The 26,768-nt window shown below is 38.2% G+C and overlaps 2 protein-coding genes across 10 annotated transcripts in view; one reads left to right on the top strand and one right to left on the bottom strand.

The window, feature by feature from the left end:
* Nucleotides 1-26,768, bottom strand: part of MOK (MOK protein kinase) — a 58,506-nt gene that overhangs the window by 1,714 nt on the left and 30,024 nt on the right. The window contains exon 11 of one of the 2 annotated variants that reach the window (XM_074996489.1): nucleotides 438-1,137. The exons of the other annotated variant lie outside the window; for it this stretch is intronic. Coding sequence (XP_074852590.1) covers nucleotides 1,105-1,137 — 33 coding nt within the window. The 3' untranslated portion in view covers nucleotides 438-1,104. Of the gene's footprint in view, nucleotides 1-437; nucleotides 1,138-26,768 lie in introns of those variants that run through there. 2 annotated transcript variants of the gene reach the window in all.
* Nucleotides 1-26,768, top strand: part of WDR20 (WD repeat domain 20) — a 78,837-nt gene that overhangs the window by 30,724 nt on the left and 21,345 nt on the right. Inside the window, exons 3-5 of one of the 8 annotated variants that reach the window (XR_012645897.1) lie at nucleotides 9,059-9,277; nucleotides 12,099-12,166; nucleotides 22,570-24,694. Coding sequence is in view for 5 of the 8 variants with exons in the window: in XM_074996481.1 (XP_074852582.1) it covers nucleotides 9,059-10,339; nucleotides 22,570-22,623 (1,335 nt within the window). In the remaining 3 variants the exon portion in view is untranslated. The other 7 variants (XR_012645896.1, XM_074996483.1, XR_012645895.1 and 4 more) reach the window with 7 other exon arrangements.

Below are 26,768 nucleotides of genomic sequence, written 5' to 3'. Positions count from 1 at the left end.
GTCCTCTGACTCAGATGATGACATTTCTCTTCAGAGACCAGTGGGAAAATCTTCATCCAAGCCAGTACAATTATAACAGTGTCAACAGCAGTGGGTGCCCCACCCAGCTGGCTTTACGAGGATCTGTGGGCAGCTTTTCAACACGAGCTACTTCCCCAGCCATTTCCTCAATTTCTACTGATGAACAGACCCCAACCCACTAGTATTCAGTCACCAGACAGGTCAGATTTCAGAGGTTGGGGACTATGGAACTTACACTAGGGGAGATGATGGATTGAATTCTCTGCTCTCATCACAGTTTTCTCCCTCCATTCTCTTCCACAGCCTCAATGATGCCACTGCCACCTCCCTCTTGGGTGATGACTCCAGGACCTTTCAAGACCTCGTCAGAAGGGTCTCAGACAGGCTGGAGATATCCCTCTTGTCACCAATGGATACACACCAAAAGCTAATATCTTACGCTTGTCCACACAAAACAGAGTGGCAATACCAATTAACAAAGCCCGTCTGGATCTAGCCAGGCTTCTCTGGAGCACTCCAGCCTCCATTCCACCCACATCGAAGAGGCTGGATCAAAAGTACTATGTGGCCTCGAAGGGGGCCAAATTTCTCTTCTCTCTCGCCCTCCAACTCATTGATAGTAGAGGCTGTGAATCAGAGGGGTAGGTAGCAGGATACCAGATTCACACTGGGAGACAAAGTGAAAAAGGCTAGATGCCATGAGGCAACAGTCTTACTCATTGGCCAGCCTACAGTTTTGTATTGCCAGTTATGTGGCACTTCTTGTAAAATATACATACCATGTCTTTGACTAACTTCACATGTTTATTGAAACAATTCCAGATAACAGAACAGATGAATATAAAGCCCTCATGGGGCAGAGCTCTGTCATTTCTAGGACAGCTTTACAATCAGCTCTGGATGCATCAGACACCACCGTTAGGTCCCTAGTGTCAGCAGTGGTCATGAGGCAAGTGTCCTGGATACAACTGGCTGGTTTTCCTAGGAATGTCTAAGCCACCATTGAGGAGCTTCCCTTTGAAGCATCTCGACTCTTTGTTGAAAACACTAACAAGATGCTTCACTCCCTCAAAGATTTACAGGTCACCTTATGTACTGTAGGCATCCAAAGAGCTGCTGTGAAAAGTAAACAAAACAGGAAATTTAGTTATGTACAAGCCATCTCCATTGAGCACCAGATACTACAATAACAGACCATGTCAGAAACAACCAGGGAGGAGGCAAACCACAGACGGGTCTCTGACCCAGCAGGCTCCAGCCTGTCAGTTGTTTTGAAGATTTGATCAAGAGTCAGATGGCCCCTATAGCTTGTGGGCCTCAGGCAGAGCCACTCACCACCTTTGGTTCAGGGCTAGCAGCATTCTACCCTGCATGGCAAGCCATCGCCACCGAAACAAGTCTTAGAGATCGTACACACAAGTTACATCATCCCATTCATCTCCATGCCCCGATCTCCATCCCTGTCCCTTTTCAGGGACTTTTCTCATGCAAGAGGCACAATGTCTTCTGCTGGGGCCACAGAAGAGGTACTCACGGAGCACAGGGAAAGGGGCTTCTACTCATGTTACTTCCTCGCCCAGAAGAAAACGGGATTCGAGTCACATACTAGACCTCAGAAATCTAAACCGGTATGTACTTTGTTAAAGATTCAAGATGGTAATGTTAGCCACAGCCATCCCTGCATATAGGGAATTGGCTGTCCACTCTTGACCTCCAGGATGCTTATTTTCATGTTGCCATCTACCGGTCACACAGATGATTCCTTGGATTCGTAATAGCAAAGCAACACTTCCTATACAGCATGCAACCCTTTGGCCTATGCACAGCACCAAAGCTCTTCTCTAAGGTCCTAGCAGTGGTCACTGCATATCTAAGAACAAAAGGAGTAACCATCTTTCCCTAGCTAGACAAGTGCCTAATAAGAGGCCACTCTTTAGCTCAGAACCAACAGGCAACAGCTTTGACCAGAACACTGGTTTCCTCTGGGCTTATGTATAAGCCTGCCAAAGTGCACCCTGACACCAACTTGCGCACTTGAGTTCATAGGGCACTTTTGGATTGCCGGACAGCCACAGCCTCACTGCCTGTACACAGACTACAGGCAATCTGAAACCTTGCCATCATGCCGCAGGTCATGCCCAGTGAATCTGCAAGGCAGTGTCTCCTTGGCCACATGGCAGCAGTGATCTTGGTCAATGCCCCTTGCATGCCTCTGGATGAGACCATCATGGGCCTGGTTGAGAGCAGTGTTCAAGCCCATATCTATCCATTGAACAAAATATTAAGCCTCCCAGCTACAGTCAAAGACACTCTCTGCTGGTGGATGTAACCATAGAACCTACACAAAGGAGTTTCCTTCCAGAGACCCTCTCCAACTATCATGATTACAATGTATACTTCCCTACTAGGGTTCAGGGCATATGGTTAACAGACTAATAGCTCGAACATCAAGCTGCTAGAGCTGAGAGCAGTTAGGTATGCCTTCGTGCACTTCTCCATGCAGATCTCCAACAACATAGTCTGCATAATAATGGACAGTACATCAAAAATGCACTACATCAACAGGGTCGAAACAAAAAAGCAGTTAAGTAGCACTTTAAAGACTAACAGGGTTGAATATGTTTGCGACAACTCTGCTGAGAAGCAGTGCAACTGTGAGAGTGATGCATCCCTCAACAAATCCACCTGGTGTCGACCTACATACCAGGCAGCAACGATATACTTGGGTATGAAGTCAGCTGCAATTTTGCACTTGTTCACTAGTGGGAAATCAATAGATCCACCATCTGCTACATCTTCTGCAAATGGGAGTTCCCGTTCATGGATGTGTTTGCTACAACTGCCAATATGTGCTGTCCTCACTATTGTTCTAGACAGTTCCCTGGGGGATGCATTCAACATCGCATGGAATGTACCTTTTGTGCATGCATTCCTGATGATGATGATTCCTCTCATTCAGAGGGTTATGGTCAAGATAAAGTCAGACAGGGCTCGAGTCATGCTTCTAGCATCCAGATGGACCTGGTTCTCCAAACTTCTACAGCTATCCAGATGTCACCCATATCTTCTTCCTCCCATCTCCTTGCTCTTAACCCAGCAAAATGGGTTCTTCACGACCCAGCCATCTACCACATTCACCTCATATGTAACTCCTGGTTGGCTGACAGACTGAGCTCCATTGTCCACCTCATGTCCAAACAGTCCTTGAAAATAGCAGGTGACCTTCAGGAAGACCTACTCGCAAAAATGGCAGTGCTCCATAGTCTGGTGCATCTCCCAACCGTGTGATCCCATTCCTGTGGGGATCCCATATATACTCACTTATCTACTTCACCTTCAGCAAACAAATCTATCAGTCATTGTGATTAGGGTCCATGTGGCAGCCATATTGATTTTCCACCGGCCTATCCAAGACCACTTGGTTTTCACCCACCCATCCATCGAGTGGTTCCTTAATGGCCTCCAAGACACCCTCCTGCCAACTGAAGAATAGACAGATGCCTGCATAGGATCTCAATTTGGTCCTCAGAGCCCTAACTGCAAACCCTTTGAACTGGTAGCCACCTGTTCTTTGCTGCACTTGCCCATGAAAGTAGCTTTGCTGGTGGCAGTCGCCTTTGCATGAAGGATAGGGGAGATCAGTGCACTCATGTCAGAACCATCATATATGACCTTTCACAAGGACAGAGTGGTCCTCTGCACCCACTCTAAATTCCTCCTTAAAGTATTTACCTCTTTCCATTGCAATGAACCCGTGTACTTACCTGTCTTCTTCCCTAAACCGCATACCAATTATAGGGATAGAACCATGCACACTTTCAATGTCTGCCGGGCCTTGGCCTTGGCCTTCCACCTGAAGAGAATGCAGCCATTCCAGAAGACCTTAGAGGCTGTCCAGATGGATCTGAAGCTGTATATGGCTCTCCTACAGTAAGTTTAACAAAGAACCTCTGCTGGGCATTCGTGCCCATTCCACACGTGCAATGGCAACCTCTACAGCCTTCCTCCAAGGTGTGTCCACTGAGGACACTTGCAGAGCAGCTACGTGGGCATCTGCTCACCCACTCACTCAGCATTACGGCATACAAACCTATTCCGAATCACAGGCTGCATCTGGCCAATCTGTTATCAGCCAATGTACACCATTCAAAGGACCCACCTCCAAACAATGACACTGCTTTGTAGTCCCCTAAAAGTGGAGCATGCAGGGGGACCCATGAAGAAGGAGAGGTTACTGACCCTATGCAAAACAAAACAGCAGTCATGTAGCACTTTAAAGACTAACAAAATAATTTGTTAGGCGATGAGCTTTCGTCGGACAGACCCACTTCAGATCTATAGCATTTCCAGTCCAGACTCAGTTATATCGCCTGGACTGGAAATGCTATAGATCTGAAGAAGTGGGTCTGTCCCATGAAAGCTCATTGCCTAACAAATTTTGTTGTTCTTTAAAGTGCTGCATGACTGCTGTTTCTGTTAGGTAGCAGTGTTACTCTATATTCTCTCTGTTACTATTCACCCTGGGCAGTAACTGGAGTTTTTTGAGATGTTGTCCCTGTGGGTGCTCCACCACCCACCCTCCTCCTCTCTGCTTTGGACTCCTTCTTTGGCTTCTGGATCAGAGAAGAACTGAGGAGCCAGTTGCCTGCGCATCTGCGGTAAGTGCCACATGCATCTCCTGCCTGTACCCTGTGTGCACGGGCAGCCAGCGGGTAGGGATGCTGCTACTCACACATCTTCGGCCAGTGGGCAGAGCACTCCCACGGACATCACCTCAAAGAACTGCAGTGAGTAGCCACTCCTTCCCAGTGGGGTGCTGCTTTTATATTTCTTCCTACTTCTGAGAAAAGCTATGGCTACTCCTAGATCAGAAGTGGGAATTTCTCCGTACTCTTTGCTATTCCGTTTCCCTCAAATCCTCTCATATTTTTCTCTCACTGAGCAGAGAAAGTTTTAATTTTCTTGGAAATCAACACTTTAAAGGTGCCTTTTGGTAGAAACCAATGTGCAGCAATGTTAACCTTCACCATGGTTTTGTCTTTACAAGAAAAAAATGGGACGTGTAATTCATCACTGGTGCAGCTGCATTAGTGTGAGCTGTAGTTTATACAAGGCACCCTAGTGGTATTTGATTTTGTGTCACTTTCACATAAATTTGTTTGACAGTGGCAAAACTGCTATTGATGTAAAGGAAATGGTAATGACTATGGAGATGTCTTCTGAAAAACCCCAAGCGCAGGCATGACCCATGTTGTCTGATCATGAATAAGCCAACACTGTGTGAGAGAGCCTGCATTCTGACTTGTTCTAAAAGGTGCATGTGCACTGGTGATGAACTTTAGTTTTTGCCACTATTTGGTAATCATCAAATAAAAGTTGATAAATGCATTCATACAGCTTGGGAGGCTCTCCCTACTTCAGAATACCCAGTTCCATCAAAATGAATTGCCTCTCTAATTAATGAGATGGTAATTAAAAAATAACCACTTCTACCATAGGTATTTTTAATATTAGCAGTAGCTGAGATTGGAAATGTAACAGGGACAGGTTACCTATGCTAACCTTCAATCTTAACATTGCCAGTAGTTGAGCTGGCCACACCACTAATTAACCACAGTTTTTTCAAGCTGAAGTGTGGTTGGCTGCGACTGGTAGTGTTTCAAATTGTAGACTTTTAGTTGTTCTCTCATTCTGGTGGTTTTAATTGTAATAGGTCTCTCAGCTATTGTTGCCAAATGTGGGAACCACAAGGGGATAGACAAATTGACATCTTGATAAACACAAGCATTGGGATATATCTATATTCAGTTCAAGACATGGCAAGGCCCATACCTCTTGCAAAATATGGTTGTCACCAGTGATTTGAAGGTACTTTAGTGGTCAAAATACGACTGCTTCTTTTTTTAAAAAAGTGGCAATTGCTGCTGCCCTAAGTGAGAAATTCCTTCTCATAAATATTAGCTAAGTAACCCACTGATAGCCCAGATCTTTACTTCTATGGCTGCTGCATGAAACAAGTTCAGTAAAATAAAATCAGTGCTATTGCTTTGTGAACAAAATATATAAAATCATTGGAACAGGCAGGACATGGGGACTCGAAAGGTTCAAGAAGATATTACTCTTGGGGGAATTCTGTGCCAAAAAGTTAAATTCTGCAAACTTTTAAAATTCTGAATATGTTTTTATCAAAGTATCATGGTACAATCGTGCCATTTTCAATTATTTTTGTAATCTGTTTCAAAAGAGTTTCAGCAAGTGTGTTTGGAACAAAACGGACACCAAAAATCAAATGTTTATTTTTACAAATAAATTCCTTATTTGGCATACCAATGGAGAACTTTGAGTAATTAATTTAAACAATACACTAGCCCTTCTGAGCTCCAATCTGTGACCTCTCAGTAGCCCCGTGTGCCCCGCTCTGTCTCCACTGGCAGGCTGCTATAAGGAATGGGTGCCACAGCTGTTTCTAGTTGGCGAAAGGTAGAACTTCAGCACATATTGGGCAGAACGTGGAAAAATTATGCACCAGACATTAATTCTGTGCATGGGCAGAGGTGCAGAATTCCCCCAGGAGTGAACTGTGGAACCTTTTGGTTCTGGTTGTCTGTTCTAATCCAATCTATTTGCGTAGTGATTGAAAACAGTCTTAATTATTATATGTGAAATGAAAATGAATTGCTGATGTCTATCTCATTTCCAGTGGACAGGTCTATAACCCAGTTACAGCACTATCTGGCTGGTCAACTGAACTATTAAGTATCAAGCCTGTGATCTGGGCATTGTTTGATTTTCCTCTCAGATTAAAGCCATGTCTGCACCACCAAACTTCTGAACAAGTTCTTTAATCTTTCTCCAGCCCCTCTGCTTGCAATGTGGTCTCATTTTCAAGTCTGTTTAATGTGATGACTAGGATTATTTTCTTGACTTACTTTCCTGCTTTTCACCTTCCTATGTCTCTCTACTGACTTCTTCACTTACTGCATAAAATGCAGACTTTTTCTACTTTCAAAGCCTTCCACAATTTCGCCTTGCCCAATCTGTTCACCCTGTTCTGTATAGCACAGTCTCTCTGTCAACATTACCAACCTCAATTTTCTGTTTCTCCAACAAGCTTTTCAGTGTTGTCTCCCATGCTATGCCTTCCGAGTTGGAAAAGATTCCAGTTAAAAATCCGTTAACCCATCATGCTTCTCTAAGTTTCTCCTCAAAACGCTGCTGTTCCTAATACAGAATATTGCAACCTTGATGGTTAAGAGGTGGTAAGTTGAGTGACTGAATAACAATTGTGCACCTCCCATTTTTGTTACGTTATGTCACATCTCCCTGTTTCAATCTGCTTGTTTCTTACAATCTGAGGACAAGACAAAATGTAAGCTCATCTGTTTCTCTACAAAACCTAGCATAAATTTTGTGTACTGTGATTGTGGCCTTCAAGTACTACTGTAATATAAAGTTGAGTAATATTAACCCCCTGGAGATGGAGTCTCTAGCCCTGTGTTGAGACACATTAATTGAGCAGTGTGGGAAAGCTTCTGTTGTGCTGTCTCAATATAGTTATTCCATGGCTAGAGAACAAATGTGGCCTGTGGCAGGCAGGATTGATCCAGTTTCTTAGCACCATACTTTGAGTGAGTAGGTAATGCTCTCATTTTGTTGGGCCCACAAAAGAGGCATAATTGGCCAACAACAAAACAGGTAGCTCAATTAAAATAATGAGCACACAAGCTGATTCCTAAGCTCTGCACAAAAACAAGTAAAACTACTATTTGAAGATGCTGGTTAGTCAGAAAAAAATTGTAGATTGTTACTGTCCTGAATCACCAAACACAAAGTAATTTTAATTCATCCTTTTGCTAGTTTGTAAGGAACTGAATAGCAAGTACTTGGTTTACAGATTTTTGGCTTTCACCCTAAGGTTGACAGCAACAGAAGTGCTTTAAAGCATAGGCTGAAATTTCCATTTAACTGTTGCTTTTCAGTGTGGTAGCTAACCAGAACAAATATAACTGTCTACTGCCTCAGTCATCAGTTTGCTGCCAAATAAGTTAAGTGCATTCTGCAGACATCTTTGTTTTTCTTTGAACTCCTTATTTACTTACCACAATCTTGACATGTCACTTATCTGTTTAAACCAACAAACTATGGACCATAATACTTATTTACTGCTGTTGCTTGTTTCTGCCCTAAATCACATTGGAAGTATGGGTGCTCAGGTGGATAGCATGGTGGATCAGCGAAAAGTTTACAAATGTCTCTTGGGCACCATGGATAGACTAGTAAACTGAAGCAGCCAGGTGAAATTTGCTAAGCAGCTTTCAGTATTTTTCACCACTAACTAGACACTTAAAATATTGTTTATATGCATATTACACATGACCACTCTTTTTTTTTTTTTTTTTGTTTTGTGTAAGTACTTAAAATATTTTATTTTAAAATGAGACTTCTGTTGTACAGATAGTGATCTAATCAACTTCTGTGTTTCTCTGGTATGTGAAAGGTAATCTGGAAAATTCATGCTCTGTTTTTAAATTCTCTAACCTGTACTTAACTATAAACTGTCAATTTTCTAGCCATTGCTGTGAATTTGGTTATAGCAAGTCAGAGGAAGAAATCACCACATATACGTATAGTGTGGATCTCGGCACACGTTCACTGAAGACTGTAGAAACACTAGTATCTTCAAGTGGGCTAAAGCTTTGTTTAAATGTTTTTGCAGTCAAGTCCCATGAATGGCTTTTGGGGCCTAATCTGAACTATAGTGTTATTTTGTTATGATTTCTAACGAAATATGAGCCTAATATAGAGTGTGGGTGAGCAACTTCCATACAAATTCCATACTGTTTTGACACTTTATTCTTTTTCTACTTAAGTAAACCTCTTGTCTCTGGGGCATAAGAGGTAAATCTAAGAATGTTAAGTTGTGATCTACAACTAATTGGAATGATGAGTTTGACAGTCTTCAAAACTCAAAATATTCTTTTAATAGATGTAAAATTATTGGGTTCTTCTGATGCATATCTTGTTTTCTTTTTCACAGAGACTAATAGACAAGTCCAGAGTAACCTGTGTAAAATGGGTACCAGGTTCGGAAAGCCTTTTCCTAGTAGCGCATTCCAGTGGAAATATGTACTTGTATAATGTGGAACACACTTGTGGTACCACAGCCCCACACTACCAGCTACTTAAGCAAGGCGAAAGTTTTGCAGTCCACACTTGCAAGAGTAAATCCACAAGAAATCCTCTACTTAAATGGACGGTAGGCGAGGGTGCCTTGAATGAATTTGCGTTTTCCCCGGATGGGAAATTTTTGGCATGTGTGAGTCAGGATGGTTTTCTTCGTGTATTTAACTTTGATTCAGTGGAGTTGCATGGTACAATGAAAAGCTACTTTGGGGGACTTTTGTGTGTGTGTTGGAGCCCAGATGGGAAATACATTGTAACAGGTGGAGAGGATGACTTGGTAACGGTTTGGTCTTTTGTGGACTGTCGAGTAATAGCAAGAGGCCATGGACATAAATCGTGGGTTAGCGTTGTGGCATTTGACCCATATACCACTAGTGTAGAAGAGACTGACCCAATGGAATTTAGTGGCAGTGATGAGGATTTCCAAGACCTTCTTCATTTTGGTAGAGACAGAGCAAACAGTACACAATCTAGATTATCAAAAAGGAACTCTACAGACAGTCGTCCAGTAAGTGTTACGTATAGGTTTGGTTCTGTAGGCCAAGACACACAACTCTGTTTGTGGGACCTTACAGAAGATATTCTTTTCCCTCATCAACCTCTGTCAAGAGCAAGGACACACACAAATGTCATGAATGCTACAAGTCCGCCTGCAGGAAGTGGTGGAACTAATCCAGGAAGTAATGGAAACAGTATCACAACGCCTGGAAACTCAGTACCACCTCCTCTTCCACGGTCAAACAGCCTTCCACATTCTGCAGTCTCAAATGCTGGCAGTAAAAGCAGTGTCATGGATGGTGCCATTGCTTCTGGTGTTAGTAAGTTTGCAACCTTATCGCTACATGATCGGAAGGAAAGACACCATGAAAAAGATCACAAGAGAAATCATAGCATGGGACATATATCTAGCAAGAGCAGTGACAAACTGAACCTAGTTACTAAAACCAAAACAGACCCAGCTAAAACTTTGGGAACACCTCTCTGTCCCAGAATGGAAGATGTTCCCTTGTTAGAGCCTCTTATCTGTAAAAAGATAGCACATGAAAGACTGACTGTGTTAATTTTTCTTGAAGACTGTATAGTCACTGCTTGTCAGGAGGGATTTATTTGCACATGGGCAAGGCCTGGTAAAGTGGTAAGTTTTAATCCTTAATGCTGCATCAAAGAACTAGAACTTTGAATAGATAGTTTTCTCAATATAACTGATGATTGGATATGACATTTCTTTATGCTTAATGTAAAAAAGGTTGTTTCTTCAGAGCCATACTTTTGGATACTGCATGCCATATTTCTGAATGATTTGAACTGTCTTTTGAGGTACATTTCTGAGTTGCCTTCCAATCAGAGAAATGCTGTATAGCCAAAGTTTGTATTCCTATATTTTCAAGCTTTTTTTAGTACAAATACAACGTGGTGAAGGCAAAGATTTAAAGTGAGATTAAAAGTGTTAGTCAGTAATGTAACTATTAGGTATCATACATTTTTCTATGCTGCTGTTTTCCTGTGTTTTGAAATACTACTTTGAGTTTATCATTCCATGCCTACCTTTTTTAGAAATTAGATATCCCATCTGACAACTTAAGCATTTAGCTCTACCTTCTTATGGATTTCTGGAGTATTAATAAATGTCAGTCACCTTATGAGCAAACTTTTAAAAACCTTTTGCTAATCATATGAGGAATAATTTGCACTATCTTGCCTGAAATTGTGACTCAATCCTAAATGCATAAGGTACTGATAAGATTTTATCAACCTGTATAAAGACCTTGATTTTATAAGGCTCATTATCATGAGAAGAATCATGGCCATGGTAACAAAAAAAAAAAAAAAAAAAATTCTGCATAAACATCTTTGGTCCAATAGTCATTTTTACTAGTCAACTATGGAGCAAAACTGACTTTGTAGGGTCCTTTCAGGCAACCACATCTATCAGTTTATAGTAGTAAATTTCTAAGATTTTTATCTTCCATTGTAAAAGTCTTTTAATCTTGAATAGAATATTTATTTTGTCTTGCTTGGCAAATTTGTTTTCCTGTGTGTGTTTGGTGTTTTTTTTTTTAAATGAGCCTAAAACAAATTTCCATCATACAATCTCAAGCATATTCCATGCCAAGATAGCTTTGTTTAACTCCTTCTGAGGGAATAGTTCTGAGAAACCATTCATAACCTTTGGGGGAGCACTCATTTGAGCATTTGTATAAAAATGCAGCATTCATAGACTATTAAATTTCCAGAATATTGGTCTTAAATTATTTAAATATTTTCCTAATTGGACAGCATAGATATATGCAGTTCCTCAATCCTAAACTATCTGATTCTCTAGATTCATGTTTGGAGTTGGAGCAACAAGTTTGTTGCAGAAAACTAAGATACAACAAACTACCTTGCAACAGAAATCTGATGTCTCAGAATTATACTGTTTTTTTTTTTAAAAAAAAAAAAAAGGTGCTCCTCCAGCTTCTGAAATTTGTCATATGCATGCATTGGGAATCTCTTAGCATCTCTGCACATTTGCTTAGTAGCTACATCTACTAAGTCTGAACATAGCGAATCTTTCCCTTGAGGATAAGGGAAAGGCATTACTTTACCTTTACAAATCTTTAATGAGAATCATTAACTCAAAATAGTGGAACTACTTTAACTTCTGTGAATCAGTGTAAGTCACAAACATTCTTGTGAAAGTAACTTTTAAGTGCACCAGTGTGTCAACTTTCCAGAGCAGAATATTTCCTTTTTTGCATAAATGTTAACTGATTGTGTGTATTAGCAAACACTACCTGTATGCATTTTCTATTAACTTGTAAATTAGGTTTTCTTAAATTGCTGATCATGACTTAGTTCATTTTTGTTCATAGATGGTTTTGATTTAGAATGCATTATCTCAAATATTTCAGAGATAGAGTATGCAGTACCCAAAATCAGGATTTATGTGTTTGGCTAATATGGAAAACTTTAATTACAGGTAAGTCAGTTTCATGCTGAAGTATCTCAATATTGCAAAGTTAATATATTGCACACTGATGTAAATGCCATATTGTTTAAGATATGTTTACTTCTCTAAAAAGATATTTTCAGATGGACTTGTTTCTCTGATTTCTTCATTTGCATTTGAAGTGGGTTCCCTCTAATACTTTAGTGTTGGTGGCATGTTTACAGGGTTTAGATGGGGAAGTCTCTGTTCCAGAAAGATAAGCATCCTTTGGTTTATATGATTAGAGCACTTACAATAATTTGATGCATATTTAATGAGCGATGAAAGTACAAAAACACTCATGGGAACATGTCACTTCTGGATTATATGCCACACATTTCTATATTGCCAATGGTTTTATCCTTAGTTAGGTCTGTCACTTCAGAGTTTAAAGCTGCTGTCTTCTGTCTTCCTCCCATCATATGGGTCTTGACAGTCCTGGAAGACTGCCCTCTGTTACCATTTTTTCCCCCCTTGTTTAAAAAGCTTATTCAACCATTGCTTCAAACAGCCTCATTTGGGTGCTCACCAAACTAACCCAAGGAAAAACTGAAAAGACAATTGAACTGAATTTGCATTAAAAAGCATCTGTATCAGTGAGCTTTCGCCACCTTTCCCTCTCATTTGCCTCCTTTTTGCAAGAGCCATCAAAGCACTTTCTGTGCAGTCTGAAAAGTCGTATGCCATGTATCTCCAAGAATTTACAGACCAGAAAGCACTGAGAATCAGGCAAAGAGTGGTCTTCCTCATTTTAGACTTATTGAATCTGTTGTCTCACAGTATTTGGTCTAACCTGGCCATTGCTGAAAATCAAAAGTGGATCTTCACCATTGATTCCACAAGCCCAGCATGCTGCACTGCTATCACAGCCCCAAAAGCCTACACTACACACTTTATAAATAATTACTTCAGTATATGCATCATACCTTGAGCTTTCTCATTGACTACATTGTTCTTGAAGAGTATGAGAGATGAAGAGACTTCTTAAAAATCATCATTCTAATACTTGGTGAAAAGTGTTACAAAGGATTTAGAAAATCAGTAAAACAAATTGAGCTGGGGTAAAAGGGAAGCATGTTTTGTTTGTCTGAAAAGTAAATTTTTTTTTTCCTTTCAGCCTGATCTATTCATTTGCAAATTTCATTCTCTTATTTTAGGAATTCATGTCTTAGCCTACTCTTCTTAGGGGCTGGACTTCTGAGACTTTCTTTTTCTCCTTAGTTGAGTAACAGTTGCCAGATTGGCCATGGGGATTGCTTTAGAGATGGGATCAAGGAAATTTTCATCTTATCCTTTAACTGTTTGAACACAACTTAAGTAGGAGAGAATTAGAAAAGTGAAATTACGTATGAATCACATTGCCAGTTACTTTCAAGCCAAATTACAATTACTTCTGATAGTAAAAATGCACTTATATAATTATATGCAAAGGAATTTAATAATTCCTTTACTTTAAACTATTTTCTTTCCTAGGTATGAATGTAGCTTCCCAAACAAGGTTATTTCAGTATAAAATAAACTATTTAAATGTTTGATACTGAAATTCCACTTGCTTGGCAATTTAAGGAGAACTTACCATTTGTTTCCCTTTGAGAGAGCTCAAGGTAAGATTGGACAAAAGGACGAGAGGAAGTGAAATGGCAATATATATCTGGCAGACTTAATACGTTACTATTTGGTGAAACAATGCCTTTGGAATTCAGGATGATTCTATCCTTATTGTACATGAAAATCTTACGTCCTTAAATCTTCCAGCTAACTACAGTTGTAGTACAGTATCATGATATAGTATGACATGTTTTTGCTGAAAGTACTTGACAAATTTGTGTATTATACTTGGTGAGTGGGAGACTAGCTACATTAATTCTTCCTCAGAAGGGGGGAAAAAACCTTTTTTTTTTTAAAAAAAATACACCTGAAGTTTAACTACTGGTATTTAGAAGTGCTATCAAATAGAATTATTTCCATGTTATAACCATATCTCTGTAAACTCTACAGTAAAACTAAATCACAACCATATGGTTTCAGATTACAAAGGGGCAATTTGAAGGTACCTGGAATATGCATATAGTAGCAAATGAGATGGCACATATTCTAGGCATATCCTCATTAGCAGGGTGAATTTAAACTAATATACTGGTTTGATTATGTATAGCAAGTTGTGCATGATGGAGGTGTGTTAAAATGACTTCAGTGAAGCCAGGAGAAGTCATAACCCTGTATAGAAGGTCTTACGGGTGAGAGTTTCTGGATTAGGAAATAACATGCCTTTTGTTAAACACTTGGCGAAAATCTCATGTTTTGAACTATCCTCTTTTAAAAGCTTGGTTATGTACTTAAAGAAACAGTGTACATCTGCCCCTTTTTAGCAGCTTAAATCTACTGCACTGATACTGAAATACTGTTGGCCTCCTTATGTTACAATAATGAAATTCATGTCAGTTAATTTACTGTGGCACATCTTAGCTGTAAAAGTTTTAAACATAGATTTTTTTCCTGCATTTTTACCAATTCTGTATACTTGAGTTTGTTAAAGATTAATGTTAGAGGTGATACTGTACAAAATTGTATTGACTATACATTCTAGTGAAAATCAAAAGAAAACTCCTATGGAAATGTAAAAAGGAAATACATCTAATTTCTTGACAACTTGAATAAATTTCATAGAGCCTTTCTAACATGAAATATTGTTAAATTAACTGTTGCAATAATTAAGCTTTAATAAGTATTGCTGGTATATTTATAATTTTAAAAATCAAGTTTGTTTCATACTGTTTATTTTTTAGCTATTCCGTTGTCACTGTTACAGCTGAAGAACCTTACTAAATACTTGACATTACAAAATTTGCTGGGGTTGTCCTCTGTATACTGACGTTAAATAAAATGTGTGACTGAACTACAAATGTAGATAATTTTCAATAGTCCTTTTCACATCTAAGTTCTGAAAGCTGGGATGTAACAAGCTTTTTCTATATGCTGTACATATCTTGAACAGATGGCTGCAATGGAACTACTGGCTTTTTTGCTGCTATTTTATAATTTAAGGGATTGGCTAAATCATGCAAATTTTGGGTAAATGTTGTTCAGAAATTATTATTCTCAAGTTAATATTAACTCAAATGTGGAATCAGATTTGTCGCTTCCACCTCTGGAAGTACGCTGTAAAGGTCACATTTGCTTTTTAAATCAAGTATCAGAACGTGAAATAAACTATTTTAAACTCAGATTCAGGTATTCAGATGTGGATAAATTAGACTAATATGTATCCATCAAGTAACAGTTGGAATGGAGAATTTTTGTCTTTGGACTCTACAGGAGCTCTTTCCTCTATAGATTCAAGCTGCACAGCTCAGTCACATCATTAACAGATCTTGAGGATTACTATACACAAATGACGGTCCTGTAGCACCTTAAAGACTAACAAATTTATTAATTTTCCATGTACAGCTTTCCAAGTGGGATGCTTATATGAAAAAGTAGGTTTAGTTGTCAAGGTGCTACAGAACTGCTTATTTTTTAAGCTACAGACTAACATGACCCTCTGAGACTATATACAAAACTGAGCTCACTTATGTGAGGAGATTGTGCTTCAAAAGAAAAGAGAATTCAGGTGCTTCCAACCTGGAAATAAATATCATAAGGCTGGAACAAATCAAGTTTGACATTGACTTTGATAGTTTGGTTGATATACAATGTTGCCCATTCAGTTCCATCAAAGGTGCAAGGGAACAGCTCATTAAGGTTCTCCAGACTTTAAACCAGTGTTCCAGGCTTATTCACAAAAGCAGTTAACAAAGATGATGATCTTGAGGTTATTTCCCAGGTTAGGGCTTTTTATTTATTTATTTTAAAACAGGACCTTCAAATTCTCCTTGTTTCATTTATCTACATTCAAGTGTAATTGTGAGCCCTGGCAAGGTGAGATCAGCTTCCTTGTTGAGGTTACCCTGTGGCTTTTTGATGTCAGGGAAAGTGTCTTTCCTTATTATTGGATTTAAACACTAGATGGCTTCTGGCACTTAAAGAAATAGTGAAATGAATGACCTTAATGTGAGTGGGCATGCTAGCACTTTTGAAAGCATGTGTGCTAAGAGAAGAAATCTCTCCTGATGGTGTGCTTTGGGAACTTTTGGTGGTCAAAAGCCACGTAAATGAGAATTGATTGCCCAAACATGTTCCTGGGGAATTAGGGAGAAGCCAGAATGCTTATATATTCCCACTAATCTAGTCCTAATGGATACTTTGGTAAAAGATGTCTCCTAGCTGTTGCCTGGCTTCTGTTTTCCTTTCCAGATACCCCTGTCACAAACACTTCTAAGGAAAGTCAGTGTGATCATGCTCTAGTTTGACGTGAAAGTTCAGATTTAGGTGGTGCATCCATCAGCTTCTCTATTTTCCATCTGTTCACTCTTACCACAGCCTGAGAATTCATATTCTTTGCTGCTGTAATATCTACTCATCTTTGCCTAGTTTCTCTCAAGTCACGTTTTTTGACCTGACATATGACCTAAATCTTGTCCATTCAAGTTTGAAAAAGTCTAGAGAGTGCTGCTCTTTGCACTTAGGTCAAAGGTCCCATGTGTAGGTGGGAATAGGACCCTGCCACCAAAAGCATGTGTAGGCTTCAGCAGGCTTTAGAGAAGAGGCACATGGCAGCCACACACTGATGTTGCACATAACCTCATGAGGGTATAGTCTGCCTCTTAGACCACACCTGCCTTCCATATCTAGGCAAAAGTGAGCCCTTTAAGATATGGTAACATTACCTCTGTGGATGTTTTGAGGCAAAATTTTTTACAGGGACTGCTTATAGATTTCCTTTTGCCACACAAGGAAATAAATTTAGATAAATAACTATCGTGGTATGATAAAACAAAAACGCGGTCATGTAGCACTTTAAAGGCTAACAAAATAATTTATTAGTAAAATTGCCACTGGATAATTTGAATTGCTGCCGCACGCATTTACAAGGAACTTCAGCCTACTTATATATAAACTATACTCAGGCATACTACACTACTACAGCACAAAAAGGGAAGGCAAGTAGATACTTGTGTACCAAACAAAATATCCATGAAGTGAATAAAATGAATTTGTTCTGTGCTTTTTTGAAAAAAATTTAAACACCCATGACTGTGCTAACAGCTTTCCCATAACCCATCTTTCTCCAGTGCTCTCCCAGTTCAAGGAGTTCTGCTGTATGGTGGCTGTATGCTCACAAAGGATTTGCCCCTTTTTTAAATAAAACTAACAGTTTTCAAGCTGATCTTATAACTCCATTAACAATTCTTTTAGTGTGACCTAGTAAACAAATTCATGCAGTTTAGTGCCTCACTTTAACACTAAAACACTAACCTGAGCAAACTACTGTTTGAAGTTTCATCTAAACAGAGCCAGTATCAGTTTGACTAAAATTGATCTTAAATTTAAATCAATGCAACCTTGGGTTTGGGTACTCTTTTTTTATTAGTATAATTTGTGGCTTAAAACTTCGAAGCACAAGCCTGTCTAACAAGTGGAAAACTGGCTAATACTGTCCAAGCAGGCTACTGGTTTAGCTGAAGGCCTAATTTATGCAGCTGCCCAAAGATGTATACTATATAGCACCTAGCTACTGCCATACTCTTTGCTTCACATTTTTCATTTTCTTATTGTGAAATATCAGGTAGGGGGGTAGACCTTTCCTGATATATAAAATACTGCAGTTGGGCTTATCTACTGTTCCTTCTTTGTCTTCAGTCAATTTTTATCTTCATTCATATACGAATATTTGTAACTCTGATCACTTTGAGCACTAATCTCATTCCTTTTTTCATATTCACAAAGTACTAGTGGAAAGACTTTAGAATTCTGACTACCCAGATTATCAGAGTTGAGAGCCTATAACGTCACATTATAAATTTTGTCTTCTCTCATCACTTCAGCTGTAAAAGATATTTCAGAAGTTTTGCAAGTTTGTTCTTCCTGAAGGTGAACTAAAAATAAAATTAAAATGCCTTTAGTACTGTGAATTGAGCATGAGGATAAGTGCCCAATGTATTTTTAAAGGCAGTCTCTTTTCTGAATAGAAAATGCAAGTAAAGCTGATTCTGAACTTCATGGGTATATCCTTGCTGAAGTCTATGTGCCTTTCAATTTGCAGGATAGGGAAAGAAAAGCTTAATGAATTTGAAGTTTGAGTGTGCTCAGAGTATATGATTTCAGTCCTGCCCAGTACGTGTTCTGGCAAGCCTGACTTGTATTTGGTAGTCCAAGAGACAGTTGCTGAAACAACTTGAATTAGAGAGAACACTGCAGAATCCTCCAACAAAAAGACCAGCCTTAACAGTAGGAATAAGCATGTGTAATATGTAAATTTTGCACATCTCCCCACCCTGGTCCTTCTGCATTTTTGATTCCTTCCATGATCTGTAACTTGTAAACTTTCTAGTAAGATGATTCGGACATCTATAACCTAAACAGACTTCCTCCAGAAAAGTGGCAGTTATGATCTTCACTAAGGTGAATGGAATGATGTAAATTAAAAGCTTAACAGGGGTAACATTTTTTTCTGTTGGTTTTTATTGGAAATAAATTCCTAATTGGAGTGTTATGTCCTATGAATGCTGTTCTAATTAAACATTTAATATAGATAAATGCAAAAATAACCCAGGTATTTAAAATATCACCAGCCTTTAATTGGCCCTTTCTGCACATTAGTATATTTTACTCGTTTGCTAAAAACACAGCTTAATATAACTTGTTTTGATGCATAACATGCATTGTGTGCATAACATGGCAGATTTGAAGTTGCAGTGAGAAGCTGAATTTCTCTAGACTTTGACTTAAGTGGCTAACCTTTCTGTTGCATTAGCAGGTTTTGTATTTAATTACTTAAATTTCTGCAATGTGTGTTCTGTCCCATCTTCTCTGCTCTATCCAAGAGTGATTCAGTTGCAGCAGATTACCTCATCTTCACTTCTGTGCTTCTTTCCTCCTTGAATCTGTTTCCCTCACTAAATTTTGCTAGTGCTCCTCAGACCAAAATTCATACCTATATACATAATTGAATGGCCCCATCTGGCTTTGTGTAGGCTGATCTCCTACTTCACACAGGTTAAAGAACCTCACCCAGTAACTTCTGCATCAAGCCCATAATTTGTTTGAGATAGAGCATATAGCTTCAAAAGATATCCACTCTCAATTTAAAACCTTCAAATTACAAATTTCAATTTTGTTAAATGTAATCTGTGCTGTTCATTATTTTCATTCTTGGTCTTAATATAAATATACTATTAAATTGTTACCCCTTGGACCGTATTAGCTAATACTAGCTTTTCACATTCAAAGAGCTGTACAAACAGAAGTAGATAAGCAGTTATCTTAACTGTAAGATGGGCATCCAAACCAGGCTGTAGCTTGCTCAGAACTATAGAAAGGGTTTCAGAGCAGAGATTAAAATTTAGGAGTGCCTAATATCTAGTCTTGTATCCAAACAACTGACCCCATTTCTTTCTGATAAGATAAAGGGTATTCATAGCTCCGGAGATCACGATCCACCCAGTCTTGGTCCTATGACCTTGAATACTGAAGATCATAGGGTATGTGGTAGCACATTGAATGGTAGTGTTTCCAAGAATCACCATTTTTAAAGCCCAGCTGTGTATAGTAAAACAAATACATGTCTCATGTTATTTCCCAGGAAATGATTGCATTTCAAATAAGGGTTCCCAAAACAGCCACAAGGAATAGTGTCTATTTCTTGCTTGTCATGGTACCTGGATATGAGCCTATTAGAAATATCTTGTTCTACATCATCTTCATAGGATTTAATTTACACTTTACTATCATGGAATTACTAGTATATGCACATATCAGACCCTTGATTAATTTGTCATAACACTGCTCATATTGAAATGTAAGGATGTTAACTACAGAACCTAGTTTGCTACTTAATTTTAAAAGTTAGTGTGTAATCTTTCAAGGAAATAAGATGTTTTGGTGTGCTGGTTTGAGACTCCTGTTGTTTGATAGCACTGTAAACTCTGAGTTAGCATTCTGGTTTATTCATCATACTATGTATTCCCTATTTTAAAAACAAAATAAGGCTTTAGAAGGTAACATTTTTCAGAAGTGCCTAATGATTCAGATGCTGTTAAATATTTTATATTTTAAATATATTCCACTCCCTAAAAAGTATCCTCCTCCCAGAGAAAGAAGACAAACTGTACCATTCCTTCTTTCATATAATGCTGAATGCCAAAAAGGCATATCACATTTATTTCATGACTAAACCATGAATTTACTTCACTGCATATATTATATAAAGATCAGTTATGGATTGCATAAAAATCAAAATAGAGCAATTGTAGATATTACTTACAGAGGGCAGGCTGAAGCATAGTGTACTGTACCAACTTCTGAGTACGTATTTTCTGCCACGAATCTCACCAGTCCATGTGGATACATCCCATATCTGAAGTGGTGGATCAGAGGTTTTTAAAGGTGTGGATGAGTTTACCTGAAACTGTTTTTTGTGACTCAGATCCACCAATCCAGAACCTCTTCCACTTCTGTGTGGTTTAAAAGAACAGGATTTTTTCTTCAGTAGGGGCTCCCAGATTCTTGGATCCAAGCAAGAAAGAGCTCCTATAGACTCTGAAGATGTCACTATTTCTACATTCCTATTAATTGCTGACTGATCTTGTCTAACTTGATGGATCTGAGTCAAAGGAACAAAATTTAGAGGTAAGAAACAATTACAAAAAGTGTGAATTTTTTTTTTTTTTGCTATATAGCCAGCGTGGCCAAGTTGTGGCCCATGAACTGCATGTGGCTCTTCTACAGTTAAAGTGCAGTTCCCAGAGTCCCCCATGCACCATCTTGTTCCCTAGTAGACTTAGCCAGGGGAGGTCAGTGCTTATGACTGGCGGTGGGAGAACAGGGATTCTTCTGTCCCCTGTGTGTGGAGTGGGGGAAGGAGGGGCACTAGGTAGAATCCCCTCACACCAGGAGGGGCCACCTTGTGGGGTAGATTGTCTTGCTGCTCTTGAACTTCTGAGGATTATTTGTATGCAGCTCAGATGGTCAGTAAGTTTGGCCACTCTATTTAGCAAGGAAAGGAAGTCGTCAGGTTAATCAGGGTATCTTAGCAGGAATGTAGCTCTTCAGGCTGTTAGCACTTTATTAATCACCTTACAACAGTGCAAGAAAACAACTCTGGCCTTTGGTGCAGATGTTTGTTTTTTAAATCTGAAGGCTGGTGTGCAAATTGAAATTCAACCCTTACATTTCTTTACAATGAATGACAGAGCAAAGCTTCTTGATTACCTCGCAGCCTAAGTACTTAAGTCAAAAGCACAAAATCCCTTTTTTTATTATATTATCCAAACTAGTTATCAACAAGAACCATTTGTAGCTAAGAATGCTGCATATTCCTTAAACTACAAATAGGAAATATAAGCCACTGTTGAATTGTAGTGCATTTCGATGGGGTGGTAAATTTATGAAAAAATTAAAATACTTACCTAAATCCAAATTTAAATGGTAATGCGAAACTTAATGTGAACTGTCTTCCCACTACACTCACTATCTTTTCTCAGCATTCTTGCTCAACTACTATATAAGAATATTAAAATATTTGTGTTCTTTATTTTTCTTTGGCAGATGTGGAACTTTGGACAGTTAGCCATCGTGTTAACATTGATGGAGGTTAATGGTCTAATTTCTTTCTCCTTCTCGATGGGAGAGTAGATCTATTGTATGTACAGTGCCCATTTGCTGTATATATAACCACTAGTTTAAAGGATGCTCACTATTTGTGTGGTGTCATTTAAAAAGAAGTGCTCAGAAATTGCCTGTGGCTTGAGAATAATGCAAGGGAAAATAAGATCAAGCATTTGCAGTAACTTCATATAGGGTGCGTCTACACTAGGAACTAACTTTGAAGTTAGGCACTACATTGAAGTAGCCAGCAGAGTCTCTACATGTTTTCCCTTACTTCGAAGTTAACGTCAAAGTAGGGAGCCCAACTTCAAAGTCCTGTACTCCATTCCTGGGAATGGAGTAGTGCCCTACTTCGAAGTTTAACTTCAAAGTAGGGTGTGTGTAGACACTCTTCTTCAAAGTTGTACTTTGAAGTAGGCAACTTCAAAGTTATTTTTGTCGTGTAGATAGTCATAGTGTCCTAAATAAATTAAACCACCCCGTAATCATTGTCTTGAACATTAGTAAGCAGGACAAAGGAAATATTTCACCCAGGAATCTAGCACATCGTTTTTGTAGGAATCAAGATATGTGAGTAGTGGGCACCTGTACATAGAAACCTTTGTACTAATAAATTTATCTGTTGTAGATGAATTTTTTTAGTTAATGTCAGGCTCTTGCTGGATTAATGTAAATTGCTTTGTTTGCAGGGTTTATTGTCATCCCAAAACCAGGCCAATTCTCCAAGTGGAACTGTAGTATAGCCATCACACTACTGCTAGCAGATCTTTGAACACAGGACAAGAAGTAATGACAGTGGAACCAGGAGCTGTTCTTCATGCAGAGAGCATCACAATTTATAAAATGGCAGTGTGTAAACTTGAAATTATGTGAATCACATAATTTGCAAAAGTATAATGTAATGAGTTCTTAGTATGGCTAATACTTCTAGGCTGCTCACCCAAATAAGTATTTTCCTTTTAAAAAAGAAATGCTTCATTTGGTGTTCCAGTTTAAAAAAAAATCTTCCTCAATTTTCTTTATAGTTTTCAAGTTCAGTGTAATTTAAATAAATAAATATATATATAGAAAGATATATATGTGTAAAATAAAGTATGTTTCTTAAATCCAAGTAAGTTTAATGGCTATATAAATTAGTACTTCACCATTGTTTTTGCACTGATTTTTTTTAAACCAGATATGGTTACAAGACAGCCTGGAATGCACTCATGGAAAAAGAAAGTTGTTACTTTCTGGCTTAATGTAATTCAGGACGATGGATGCTGCAATCATAGATTTAAAAAAAAAAAATAAAATAAAACTATTGTTTGCACTTAATAATTAAATGCTAGCAGAGAATTACTTTAAAATGGGTATTCAGAAACCCAGAAAAGCTATGTTGTGGAGAAAAAAATATCCTTTGTATCTATGAAACATTTATTTTAATATTGTTTCCAATTGCAATCGGCTCTGTATGATATGTATAAATGTAATTCAGTGATTGGGAGGAAAATGGATTAGTACACTAGTAATTTTCATCATCTAAAAGATATTTCTAATTCTGAAAATGCATATTAAACTACCTTGAATATGCAGTTTTGTTTATGTTCTGTTTTAAATTGGATCAATTTTGATGTAATCAATCTTTTCAATTAAATGTTGGGTACAGAAATACACAATCCTTGTAGGACATATTCCTTTTAAAACTTCTTTGCATCAGGAACACTTTTATATTTAATGTAGTTCAATTGGATTAGGGAAATTAGAAATTTTCCTGTGCACTTATTCCTATTGCATCTTACCTCTACCTACATTTTTCAGTACATTGAACACCAATATTTATGAAAATAGAACTCTCAGATTTTTGCAGATCTCCTCTGATGCCTTTTTAATTGCATTTCAGTGCAGTTCAATGCTGTATTTGTATCAGAAGTTTTAACCTTGACTGAGTTGCACTGACTTTTAAACTTTTGTATGTAGACCACTGACAGTGGCAGTAGGTGCATGCACTATGTCAAATGCAATCCAAAATTAAATAAAATGCTGAATAGCAAGTTGTCCCAAAATACATACTCAAAAAAAAAAAAAGTCCTTGCTAGTACTATAAAATTTGAGGTAGAAACAAGTATTATGGAGATAGAGCCAGATATTTTCACAATTGCTGCTTAACTGTGGTTGATATTAAAGTGTTTAACAAAACAAGGTCTGTTTCGTCCCTTCCAGTGTTTTGTGCAAGGCAATGAAAGGAATGAAGAATGTGCTACTCTGAACCAAAATCCATCAGAAAGGGTGATTGAGATAATAAGGTAGCATCTCCTCTGTCCTGCTTAAGCTGTTCAGACTCTATTGTGGGGCTTCTGCTGAACTTTGCAGTTGTGCAGCTAAGATGTGATGGAGCAGAGCTGAGAAGCTTATTGCTTATGGCATTCATATTCTTCAAAATGGAAGGATTTTCCAAAAGTAAATGTGATGCTGAGGCATTTTCCACAAGTCAATTTAATACTAATACTGAAGGCATGATCTGGGCCTCAATTGCCATCAAATTTTATCCCAGCTTCCAACAACAACATGTTTGTATAAAATTTTAGTCACAATATACTAATGCTACAGAATTACACACATGATCATAGAGTTAGGATTGCAAAGTTCATCTACTCTAATGTGGCAAGAATACGGATTTGTTGTGTCTACATCATGCAAAATAGATGGCTATCCAGCTTCATTTTGAAAACCTCCAGTGAAGGCACTTCTGTGACCTATGTAGGCACTCTGTTCCATTGTCCTTACTTTAAGATTTTTTTCCTGAAATTTAGTCTAAATGTTTTGCAACACTGGAGAAACTTAAACTGTACCAAGCCTGATGTGGTTCTTGCATATCAGTTTTATAAAAATTAAAGCTGTGCTCCTACTGAACATGTATTTTGCTGTTTGCTTCAATGGAAGAAGGATCATGCCTGTGATTTATGCAGTTTGGGTTTATTTAATCCTTGAATATAAACAAACTAGCTTGGAATTATCAATTTAACCATTCTGATTTTTATCTTATTTAAATGTCTCAATCTGACTTAGGTAAATATGGACATAGTGGCACTTGGTTGAAGTATTTTAAATTCTTAAGTTTCAGAGGGGTAGCCATGTTAGTCTAACTTCAAAAACAAGCAGTCCTGTGGTGCCTGAAAGCCTAACAAATGTATTAATTAGGTCACAAGCTTCTGACAAAGTGTATTTTACTGCAAAAGCTCATGACCAAATAAATATATTAGTCTCTAAGGTGCCACAAGGCTGCTTGTTTATAATTTCTTAATCTTAAACTTACAGTGGAGACAGAGTGAGTATCCTGTTACCAAATGTTCTGAGCCAGTAGCCTCCTGAGTTGGATTCAGATCAGTAACCAAATTAGAAGAGAAAACTGTTACATCTGACAGCTGTTCACTGGTCTGTGGACTAACACTGATGGGCATCTTTGGCATACAAAGCACTGAACGGAAATCAACTTTCTTTCCATCTTCTGTGATAAGGATCAAAAATACTTGCAGAAGAAACTCCTCTTCCCCTTCTCCCAAAGTTTACAAACTTTCAAGTTACAAATTCTTTTGCTAACTAGACTTCATTACCCAGTTCTGTTGTTCGAGCATCCTGCAGAAGCCATACAGGTAAGAAGTAGACTTGAAAAGTATGACATTTCCCTTAAGTGCATTTTCATTGTCACCATGTTCTATTGACGTGACAATAGTGTAAAATAAGGGTGGGTGTCTTGTTTCCACGCAGTAAGACTGAGACCTGAATGAAACTGTTCATCATTTAGTTCCAAAACAAGCTTCGGGAAGCAGAGTAACTAGAATAAATAGATTTCTAACACAACAATTTTAATAATTTTGTGGGGTTCATGGCAAATATACAACATTTGGGTGGAAAACCAGTTCCATTGGGCTACTTGCCTGAGAATCTGAAAGTGAAATTGACTAGTAATGATCATAAAAGTGAATAAACTAGGTAGTTTCAAACACATGGAAAAGTTTAAATTGTATAAATAGTCATTAATGCCCTATTCTAAGTGCTCTGGTATCCTATATTTGCATGTATAGACAACCATTCTTAGCCCTGCAATATTGAGTTGAGTACTCAGTAGCTGGAATGACGAAAGGAATTCTTCAGTGAAAGTTGTGGTCACTTGAAAAGAGAGAACTATTTAAGATTTATTCAACAAAACACTTAGCATACTATTTCACTTGAAAAGATTTAAGTATGTGCTTCATTTTAAGTACATACTTGGTAATCAATCTCTATTCAAAAATGCATTCATGTCACTCAACGCAGAAGGAACCCAGTCTGCATGTTTCGTTTAGAATGATCCCAGGAAATACACCATTTTTGACAAGTTTTAAATACATACCCTTGTCTTTTAACAATCTCCAGAGTTTTGCCAGAAGAGCAGGATTTGAACTCTAAGTAGACAAGTTCTGATCATGTATTTTTCTGGGTGTGTGTATTCAGTCTCTTTGCTGCGTGTTTTATTTATACCAGTTATCCACAGTAGAAAGCCCTAAAATGTGGCAATAAAAAGTGACTATCCTTTTTGGAAGTTCTGGATTCTGCAGAACAGTTATGTGATCAAAATACTACAGATTAAATGTTTATATAGTGTACTACTCAGAATAAGCCACTCCTAAACTTTTTTAAACAGGCAAAAATACAGACATCGATACTCTGAACAAACTATTGTTTGGATTAAAGCAAACTGAATGCTGGGTGGAAAATTGATTGTTTTTTAAAAATGATGATGTGGAGTCATGTTTTAGTGAAGTCCCAATTTCCTCAGTTTACACTTGAAGATTTTGCTAGCTCCTGACCTGACACATTCAAATGGGGTTTCCCTAAATGTTAACACCCTTCATAAAGGTTCTGCAGG

The sequence above is a fragment of the Carettochelys insculpta genome, chromosome 6 (assembly GCF_033958435.1).
Source record: "Carettochelys insculpta isolate YL-2023 chromosome 6, ASM3395843v1, whole genome shotgun sequence".
NCBI lineage: Eukaryota > Metazoa > Chordata > Testudines > Carettochelyidae > Carettochelys > Carettochelys insculpta.
Note: the sequence above shows the minus strand (reverse complement) of the source record. Positions and strands in the feature narration are given on the sequence as shown.